Source organism: Rutidosis leptorrhynchoides, chromosome 1 (genome assembly GCF_046630445.1).
Source record: "Rutidosis leptorrhynchoides isolate AG116_Rl617_1_P2 chromosome 1, CSIRO_AGI_Rlap_v1, whole genome shotgun sequence".
Classification (NCBI taxonomy): Eukaryota; Viridiplantae; Streptophyta; class Magnoliopsida; order Asterales; family Asteraceae; genus Rutidosis; species Rutidosis leptorrhynchoides.
The window spans coordinates 401,562,903-401,574,148 of record NC_092333.1 but is presented as its reverse complement, the minus strand read 5'-3'; the positions used below and the strand labels follow the sequence as shown (position 1 = coordinate 401,574,148).

Below are 11,246 nucleotides of genomic sequence, written 5' to 3'. Positions count from 1 at the left end.
GAAGCCAAACTCCTAGCCGAATTCCCATTATGCAATTCGCGTTTTAATCTGAAAGCGTGTGTTGCGTGAAAAATTATCTGGTGAGTAGTTACTATACCATCAATGATTCCAAATTTTTCCCTTAAGAAAAAAAAAAATGGGCTCCAAAAACTTCTAATCCCTAATCTTTTTATCCTTTTTAATTTTTAGCTTCAAAGAAATTATATAAGAAGCAATTACAAGTTGTTAACAATTTGGACCAATCAATCCGCTTGAGCCCAACCATTTATTATATATCATAGCAGTTAGCACCACATTTGTTATTTAATCGATCATATTAAGCTAAAAGATAATACTATTTGATGGAAAATGGTTTCCAGGTTCAAATCAAGCAACAAACATCTTCAATTAAAATACAAACTCAACTTAGTAGAAAACCGTAATAACTGACAACGAAAAAACAAAAACAACAATAAAAACAGGAGTCTGAATTACAATACTTTCAGAATGTTAAATCAGAAGATCAAAATCAATACTTATCGGCATAGCTGCTCGACCGCAGCCACAATCTGAGGTGGCTGAACCACGGTCCATTCTTCTAGTGTCCCTGCATACGGTGTTGGCACATCTTGTGACGATAAACACACAATCGGTGCGTCCAAATAATCTTGAAAGTTTTCATTAATGGCTGCTGTTAAACTAGCACCAATTCCACCCGTACGCATACATTCCTCGACGATAAGCACACGATGAGTCTTTTTAACCGAGTTCCCAATGGTGTGAAGATCAAACGGTTTCAACGACCTAATGTCGATAACCTCAGGGTCATAACCTTTGTTGACTAAAGTTTTTGCAGCCTGCATCACATGATACCTCATTCTTGAATAAGTAAGGATCGTAACGTGCTCTCCCGGTCTCACCATTTCCGCTTCTTCGAGATTCAAAACGTACTCTTCGTCGGGAATGGTTTCTTTGAGGTTGTAGAGTAAAACGTGTTCGAAAAGGATAACGGGGTTGTCACTACGAATAGCGGCTTTCATTAGTCCTTTAGCGTTGTAAGGAGTTGAACAAGCAACCATTTGAATACCAGGAATGGATTGGAAATACGATTCCAAACGTTGTGAATGTTCTGCACCGAGTTGACGACCGACACCACCGGGCCCACGGATGACTACGGGGATTTTGAATTGACCACCCGAGGTGTAATGAAGCATACCGCAGTTATTGGAGATTTGGTTGAAAGCGAGAAGGAGAAATCCCATATTCATTCCTTCGATAATCGGCCTTAGTCCCATCATGGCGGCTCCAATTCCCATTCCGGTGAAAGCGTTTTCGGCAATCGGAGTGTCGAGAACTCTTAAATCACCGTACTTAGGGGCGAGACCTTTAGATACTTTGTAGGACCCACCATAGTGACCGACGTCTTCACCCATAATGCATACGCGAGCGTCTCTTTCCATTTCTTCCTCGAGGCCTTCTCTCAAGGCTTCAAAGAGTAATAACTCGTGCCTGTAGAATGATTATTAGAAATAAAAGTTAATAGGTACTAAAAACAAACTTATGACAATAAAATGAAATATGAGAAAGCGCTATAATAAGTCATCTTGTATTTGGATGTAAGTTGGATGTGCCTCTAAAGTGACTATAATTCTGATTAACCCAAGCAATTTGGCACCAAGCAAGTATATCCAAGGTTGAAAAAGATGCAAGACCGAGAGGAGTCGGCCAAGATCTTGAAAGGATGAGTCGGTGGTGAAGGGGTTGAGACAGAAATTGACCAACGTTGACTTTTAAATAAAAATATATTGAATAAAAATATTCCAAACTTAAATATTTTAAAGATAAATGATTTACAAATAAGATGATGTGGCTTTAATTTAAATAATATATAGGTTTTTTATAATGTTTTCTACAAGTATAATTAATTATAGTGTGTTTATTAATTTATCTTTAAATGGGCTTGGGAAATTCATTTACAACAAAACAAGGTCAGACAAAAAGTCGGCCTTTGACCGATTTTGACTCGACTTTACAGACTTTGACTTGATATTTTAGCGTCGACCAACTAATTAGATGTTTTTGGATGAAACGGGACGAGCTACTACTCGTCAAACCACCACAATGGCCGACGCAACCGCCGTTTGCAACCATGAGTATATATGTGCACTTTGAGGACACTAGTAGCCAGATTGTGAGTTGTGACCAACTATCAAAACTTATTGCAGTTTTAAGATAAAGATTAAACTATCAACATATATCAGCCTATTTGGGATAGCCTAGTTAGTCGGTATACACTTAAGCAACAAATACTCTCCCTCCTCGGGTCAGGGAAAACTCCATCCGTATACCGTTTAGTGAAACATCAAAACTAAAAGAAAATGTGAGCCTCTGACACACTTTTCCCTTCTATAATCCCTTGTTGATTGTTCTATAAGACGAATGAAGTGACTTGATCTGTTCTAATACCACTAACAAAGATCAGACATTCACAAGAGCACATTACTAAAGAACAAAAATGAGTTACCATAGTTTTTAGGCGCATAACTGACTATATTGCTTATTTAGAAGAATTTTTGAAAAGAAGAAAGCATCAATTGAGTAAGAACTCATTTATCACCATTTTTAGTAATATAGATACGACTGCATAACATGTAAACCTCCGTTCTGAAACGATTTTTAGGGTAGTATTTAAACTCAACAAAATAAGATACTGAATGTTAAACATACATCGTATATCTCTTGACCACTTTTTTCAGCATGAAATGATGCTTACCAGTGGTAATTGTAATCCACTAGTTTTACTAGCTAGACAAAAAACAAACTTAAGCGACCAAAAGTTTACAGGACCAATAAAATGTTCAGACGTGTGTTTAAAGTTCAGATTCAATATTGAGTTCTTAATCTATAGCGAAAAAATTACACTTTATGATTCTAATTTCTAATTATCTAACGTTTATACTAGCCGTAATAAACTAATGATCGTTCTAAAACAAAACAGTCAAGTAATTTGCCACTATCAAACACAAAAGGCTTAAGGCTCACTAAACAAACTATGTACAACTCACACATATATATACATAGACATAAATATTAGAATAAAGTATATATAGATGCATACCCAGGTTTAGATGCAGTAGAAGCTGCAGGAGCTTCAGGTTTTGTCTGCAACAATCAAACTATATCTAGAGCAAATTTGGGACCAAGTAAGAATATATGTGCACTTTCAGGACATGAGTAGACAGATATTGACTAACCAGTACTGATTAGTGTGAACTGACAAGGACTGAAGCACACCATCAAACAATTAACCTTCTAGTTATTCTATGGTAGTTAGATATACATGTATTCGTTATCAATATTTGGGTCTATAGTTTTCAAAGGAAACACGCACACTCATTTAGGTAACTTTAGTTCACCACCAGTGGATACCAAGTGACCTGTTGCACAACTCTAGGAGTACTCAGCGAGTACTGGGCATAAAAAAGTCTGCGGATTACCCGGTCCAATTACTCGGATTACTCGGTCAAACTCGGGGGGAGTCCTCAGGGGGAGTACATGGAAAACCAGTCAAAACGCGGTAATATTCAGTCAAAGTCAAACTTGCTCAACATCCGAGTACTACCCGAGCTCCCGACATTGCCGAGTACCCCCTAAAAATTCCTAGGTACTCCCCGAATAGCGAGTTTTGCAACCTTGACGAAGTGTACTAGAATTTTTTACACTACGGAATGAAAAGTTATTTACCTTTGATCTGAAAGAATATGTTATGTTAAACATCAAATTGTCACAAGATGACCTAGTGGTTGGCGTGCTAGTATCTCCTCACAACAGGTGTCGTTTTCAAAATTCACTGGTAGCACATCTTGGGGTGGCCGAGAAAGGGGCAGAAACGGTAACGGGATAACCCGGTTAGACTGCATACATCTAAGTAAAAAATATTCGCCCTCCTCGTGTAACATGAACAGAAAAAAATCCCATCCGTTTACGGTTTCTGTGAAAAATCAAAACTAAATGAAAGTGTGTGCCTCCGACACACTTTTCCCTTCTATAATCCTTGTTGATTGTTCTATAAGACGAATGGAACGCCTGAATCTGTTCTAATACACTAACAAAGAGTAGACATCCACAAGAGCACATTACTAAATAACAAAAATGAGGTACATAGTTTTAAGTCACATAATTGACAAACTTTCTTATTCAGCTGAATTTTTTAAAAGAAGATATTATCAATTGAGTAAAAATTCATTTATCACCATTGTTAGTAATATATATGGATGACATGTAGACCTCCATTCTGAAACGATTTCTAAGTCAGTATTTCAACGAAATAAGATACTAGCTAGACGAACAACAAACTTAAGCGACCAAAAGTTTACAGGACCAATAAAATGTTCAGATGTGTGTTTAAAGTGAAAATACAATATTAAGTTCTTAATCTATAGCGAAAAAATGACACTCTATGATTCTAATTTCTAATTATCTAAAGTTTATACCAGCCGTAATAAACTAATGATCGTTCTAAAGTTCTAAAACAAGACATTCAAGTAATTTCTCACTATCAAACAAAAAAGGCTCACTAAACAAACTATGTAAAACTCACAGTATACATATACATATACATAAATATTAGAATAAGTATGTATATATTTAGATGCAGACCCAGGTTTAGATGCAGTAGAAGCTGCAGAAGCTTCAGGTTTTGTCTGCAACAATCAAACAATTCAAAACTTCATAACATATCACAAAAATACATACATATACATACATATATATATTAAAACAAATAAAATATATAGAGATAGATGATTTACAGCAACAGCATTTGTAACAAAATGATCAGCTCTACCCCCAATTTGACAGTTCATACCACCATTCATCTTATTAGCACCATTAGATCTAACATCAAGATTACTCACTTTCCTCCCTAAAATCACAATTAACAACAACAAAATCAGCACCAATTAATCAAAATGTGATTATTAAATCAACGGTAAGTAAGTAAAGGTTACCAATTACGGATCTGGGAGAAGAAAGATTGAACTTTTTGGTATCAAATGAGTTTGATGATGAAAGGGAAGTAGCAGCTCCGATTCTTTGTAAAATAGAAGCCATTTTTGATTATTTTCTTGAAATTGAAAAATTAATTGAATTGTGAAAGAATTGAAAGATGGGTAAATAGGAAACGAAAAAAATATGTGATTTTTATAGGGTTTTTGTATGAATTTTTACTTTTAAAAAGAGGGCGGAGAAACTGAGGATTTTATTAGTTGTGTTCGTGTGGGTCGATTTGATTGAGAAATATTTTCAGTGTTGCAAAGTATTTGGACTTTGTTTTTAACGCCTTTTTTGTTTGTAGGCCCTATGTTCATTTAGACCATTTATTGTGGTAGTTCGTGCTGTAAGTTCGTGTTGTGCACTTTTGCACTTTTTTAATGACTAGGACTAGGAATGGTAATGGGCACCCGATCCGATGGATATCCACCCGCTTCGTGATGGATATGGATGAACCTAAATGGATATGGATACGAATATGGATGAAGATATGGATATGGACATGGATGAAAAGTTTCATCCATGGATATATCCATTACCACCCGAAATACGTATACAAATACATAAATATAGATATATTCTTAAATATTTACTATTACAAGTTCATTTATCGTTAGATTTACATTTTGCTTTCAACTTTGTAATGAAATAACTATAATATATTACAATAAAAAATGTATATCTAACAAAATAAACTAACAAATTTCATATTTAATTTTTTATAATCAATGTTTTATAATAAGTTTAGCAAATTTTGTTATATCTTCGACAAAGATTACACATTTTTATGGATATAATTTTTAACGTCATGTCATATTTATTTTTGCTATACTACGCTTACGTTTTAATCGCATATTAAAAAATACTATAACATTTTTGTAATATCCATTGGATATCCATTAACCCGCTTAATCAACTGGATATGGATATGGACGGATGATCTGAAACTAAATGGATATGGATATTGATGAACAAAAATTAAATGGATATGGATACGACATCACCCGATCCATATCTGATCCATTGTCATCCCTAACTAGGACGTATTGTGTTGTTGAGTGGAGTAGTGGTGGTGTTGTGAGTTGGTGTGGGTTAAGTATATTGTGGTGATGTGTCAAAATATAATTGAGTAAGTATTAAAAATGGAATAAAAATAATATTTTTTTAATAATAAAAAACTATAAAATTGAAGGCAACGGCCGTTGCCTATTCCGTTGGACCAACTCGAACGCCACGAAAAATGGAAACGGCAACGCCGCGATACGGCTTCTGTCCGGCGTTTTTGGGGTGCCAGATAGGCTACAACGAGGTTGTAGCGGTGACGATACAAATGGTCTTATATTCAAGTGTACCATTTTAATCTATCACAAACTAATAATCCTTAATTCATTTCAATAAATAAATAGATAGATAAAAATTATAATAATAATAATAATAATGTAAAATCTCTTTGGAGGCGTTTGGTTTGTGGGATTTCGTGGGATTTGGAGGGATTTGCATTTCAAATCCCATGAAATTTCATGTTTGGTTGAAGGATTTGCATTTCAAATCCTATGAAATTCCATAGAAGAAGGATTTGAAAATCCTTTGTATATATGAGGGATTTGAAATCTCATGTTCTAAGATTTTACGTTTACGATTTACGTTTCGCGTTCACGTTTCGGATTAGCGTTTCGGGTTTGCTTTCGGGTTCGTGTTCCGGGTTCGCGTTTCGGGTTCGCTTTTCGGGTTCCCGTTTCGGGTTCGGGTTTCGGGTTCGAGTTTCGGGTTCGAGTTTCGGGTTCGCGTTTCGGGTTCGCGATTCGGGTTCGCGTTTTGGATACACGATTCGGGTTCGCGTTTCGGGTTCATGTTTCGGGTTCGCGTTTTGGGTTCGTATTTCGGTTTCGCGTTTTGGGTTCGCTTTTCGTGTTCCATTTTGGGTTTGCATTTCGATTTCGGGTTCGCGTATCACGGTCGCATTCCCGTTTTAGATTCACGTTTCGATTTCGAATTTGTATTTTGCGATTGCGTTCCCGTTCTCATTTCAGGTTCGCATTACAACTTCTGAAATTTGAAAACCTCGAACCAAACAGAAGATAGGATTTCAAATCCAATAGGATTTGAAATCCCATGGGATTTCAAATTCTGGAAATTGAAATCCTTGACTCAAACGTCCCCTTTATATTTTTTTAACTTTGAATATATATATATATATATATATATATATATATATATATATATATATATATATATATATATATATATATATATATAATGTAAGAAGTAACTGTAAATTAAAGGAAAAAAAATATACTATAAATAATAAAATTTTCTAAACTGTATATTTTATTAGACTAACTATTAATATGAGATGAAAAGAGTAACATTTTTACCTATCAATGAAAAGGATGTCGACACTACCAAATTACGCTTGCAATAAACATTATATTATATCTAAAAAAAATTTGCTAACAATAACTTTACAGATTATGAAAATGGTATAAAATTATACTGTAGTTTGATTGATCATGAATTATCTGAATTTGTTGTTGGTGATAGTTGGTTTGAAAATGTGCATTAGATTTTTAAGATGGTTTAAGAAATATATTTTTTTATTATTTGTTCAAAGAAATCATTGTAGTTTAAGTATTCAAAATTTTCAGTTACAAAAAACTTTTTGATACATTAAACATGGTAGAGGTAATAGGGGGCTAAGCAGTTATTGGTATGGTCCCTAACTGTGTTTTTTCAAAAAAGCCTACTACTCGCTTCCTTTTTGTTCGTCGTCATCGCGTCACATGCGGCACTCATATTCTGGGTGTGGTGGTGTGTATGTTCGTTAGGTGGCTTTTTAGAGGCGGTACTATGTAGAGACCTAAGAGGGTCATGGACTTCCTTGATTTTTGGGATACTATTATAAAATTTATAAGAATCTAAAGCCCAAACAAAACTTATAGCTTACTAGGCTCTCTTAAAATAAAATATGACAGGCTTATATCTATGTTTTTTTTTATTTTTTATAGGCTTAACTCCATCCCTTGATTTTAGTTAGCTGACATGATTGAATCGAATATATAATTTCATTTATGATGTTTGGTGATTAGTTTTTATGTAACTTTTTATTTTAAACCTAAGCTCATTGTCCTTATTTTATTACTCGTATTATTAGTAAGATATCTTGAAAAATTATATTAGATTTGTAATGAATATTTTGTTGCTTTACATTGAAGAAAGAAATTGATATAAAGTTTAATTTGATATTCGTTTTTGATGATAATAATATTTTCATAGATTGTTGAGTGATATGTTACAGGTATGATGTTCATTATGTAATTTGCCTCATTAAAAAAAATTTGAGTGTTCATTTACGACCATCCCAATCGAAAACTTCAAGTTCCGTCCCTGGTCTTGGTGCCGATTTTAGCTTCATTATGACGTTGCCTAAATTTTCCGACGAGGTCATTTTCCGGTCTGGGAGGTTTTACCCTTCTTCAAACTTCCTTCTTGCATCTGCCGTGTTCTTCAAACCTAAGCTCAGTGTTTAGTTCACGTTGGTGAGTTCGGTTATTGGTTGGCTCTTTCCAGTGGTGATTCCCGTGGAATTAAATGGAGCGGTTTTGGTAGACTTTGGCGTGTGGTTCTGCTTGTTTTAGGAGTATAGCGGGGTTTGGTCGACAGAGTTGGGATTTTTTTTGGTGGATTGATACCTTCTATGGTTTTAATGTTTGGTTGGTCCGTTTTGTAGCTTTTTCGCCCACGTTTGTTTGTTTCGTTCTCGCAATGGTGGTCATCAGAATGCAGCAAGTGTTGAGAAATTAAGGCCTCACTAATTTTCAACAAACGCCTAATGAAAAACAGTAAAGAAATAAGAACAATCCACAACACAAGAATTTAACGTGGAAACTCCAAAACAGGAGAAAAATCACGGGCCTCCAAAGAGAGTTTAACGACCCGTTCATATAGATTATAAACGATTCATATCAGTTGATTTCATTGCGAGGTTCTGACCTCTATATGATACATTTTACAAACATTGCATTCGTTATTTAAAAGAAAAACTTCCATTTCATCGAAAGTTGACGGTATGCATACCATTTTCATAATATATCCAACTATAAATGACTTAATAATATTCTTGATGAACTCAACGACTCGAATGCAACGTCTTTTGAAATATGCCATGAATGACTCCAAGTAATATCTCTAAAATGAGCAAATGCACAGCGGAAGATTTCTTTCATACCTGAAAATAAACATGCTTAAAAGTGTCAACCAAAAGGTTGGTGAGTTCATTAGTTTATCATAATCAATCATTTTCAATTATATAATAGACCACAAGATTTCATTTTTCATAAATAACATTACACTCGCAAGTGTATAAAAATCATTCGTATGATGACCACCTGGTAACCGACATTAACATAATGCATATAGAATATCCCCCGCATACTCGCAAGTATGCCATAAATATTGGCAGTCGCAATCACCATTTAAATCGAAGTACTAAAGTATTCCAAATTCCAGAATGGGGTTTGTTAGGCCCATAGATCTATCTTTAGGATTCGCGTCAATTAGGGGTCATTTCCCTAATTCTTAGGTTACCAGACTTGAAGGGGCAATATTCGGTATAGTAATCCAACCATACAATGTAGTTTCAAGTACTTGTGTCTATTTCCTCAAACATTTATAAAAACAGTGCATGTATTCTCAGTCCCAAAAATATATATTGCAAAAGCATTTAAAAATGGAGCAAATGAAACTCACAGTACTGTATTTTGTAGTAAAAATACATATGACGACATTGAACAAGTGTAGGGTTGGCATCGGATTCACGAACCTATATCATTTGTATATTTATTAATACGTTTAATGGAATCACATAATTTCCTTTATTAGTATGTATTATTTATATATATATATTTTTAGTTATATAGAATTTATACTAAATTCCATTAAAACAAATACTCATATTATATCTTTAATTATATGTTATATATATTTATGTTGTATTTATCTTTAGAATGTTTAATACCTATATATTTAGTTTTATTAGTATATCTATATATATATGGTTAGTATTATAAAAAAAATTCATTAGTTTGTTATATATAAGTAATTACATAAATAATGTTAATATGTTTGATATATAGTATATAAACTATTAATATAATAATAATATCTCTATTAAGTATATTTTAGGTACAAAATATTTATCTGTAACAAAAATGATAGTTTTGATAATAATGATTTACTAATAATAATAACTTTCTTGATATTGATAATACTAATAATAATAACGATATTTTTAAAAATAGTACTTATGTTAATAATAATAATAATAATAATAATAATAATAATAATAATAATAATAATAATAATAATAATAATACTAATAATTACAAAAATGATATTAATACTAATATTAGTGAAAATAATAATAACTTGTATTATTTTTATAATGACAATAATAATAATCCTAATCATAATCATAATAATAATGGTAGTACTAAAATGATAAATTAATAATAATAATAACATTAATAATACTTATAGTAATAATAATAATAATTGTTATAGCACTTATTATGATACTAATAATAATTATTATAATACTTATAATAACAATAATAATACTAACAATTTATAAAATGATACAAATATTAATATTTATAATAATAATTTGTATTATGTTCATAATAATGTTAATAATAATAATAATAATAATAATAATAATAATAATAATAATAATAATAATAATAATAATAATAATAATAATAATAATAATAATAATAATAATAATAATCATAATTATAATAATAATAATAATAATAATAATAATAATAATAATAATAATAATCATAATAATAATAATAATAATAATAATAATAATAATAATAATAATAATAATAATAATAATAATAATAATAATAACAATAACAATAACAATAATAATAATAATAATATTATTATTAAATGAGAGTAAACTACCTCATAAATCCTTTTCTAAAAAAAATGGCTGTTGAAAGACTCGAACCCGAGACCTCTCGGTTAACACGAACGCGCTAAACCACTCGACTGCTACATACTTTTCTGATCTAATCCCATATACTATAGAATATATAAGCCGTATATTGTTTCGGTCCAACAGAAATTTAGAATTCGGCCCAACAGCAATCTAGAACTTGGCCCAACAGCAAGTCATTTGGCCTGATATTGCTGTTTAATATAAATAA

General features: G+C 32.3%; 1 protein-coding gene across 1 annotated transcript; it reads right to left on the bottom strand.

Annotated features, from left to right (window-relative positions):
* Positions 1–366: 366 nt before the first annotated feature.
* Positions 367–5,252, bottom strand: LOC139871567 (pyruvate dehydrogenase E1 component subunit beta-3, chloroplastic-like). Its single transcript, XM_071859273.1, has 4 exons — positions 4,989–5,252; positions 4,791–4,903; positions 3,098–3,141; positions 367–1,488 (listed from the first exon to the last, which is right to left on the bottom strand). The coding sequence occupies exons 1-4, from the start codon at positions 5,089–5,091 to the stop codon at positions 516–518; spliced, it is 1,233 nt and encodes a 410-aa protein (XP_071715374.1). The 5' UTR covers positions 5,092–5,252; the 3' UTR covers positions 367–515.
* Between the last annotated feature and the right edge of the window lie 5,994 nt (positions 5,253–11,246).

Bases quoted from the DNA above. Each gene is read 5' to 3' on its own strand.
- LOC139871567 (XM_071859273.1), bottom strand. From the start codon at position 5,091: ATGGCTTCTATTTTACAAAGAATCGGAGCTGCTACTTCCCTTTCATCA. The intron at 4,904-4,988 runs GTAACCTTTACT...TTGTGATTTTAG, and splicing joins TTCTCCCAGATCCGTAATTG to GGAGGAAAGTGAGTAATCTT. The intron at 3,142-4,790 runs GTAAATCATCTA...TGATTGTTGCAG, and splicing joins TTGTTACAAATGCTGTTGCT to ACAAAACCTGAAGCTCCTGC.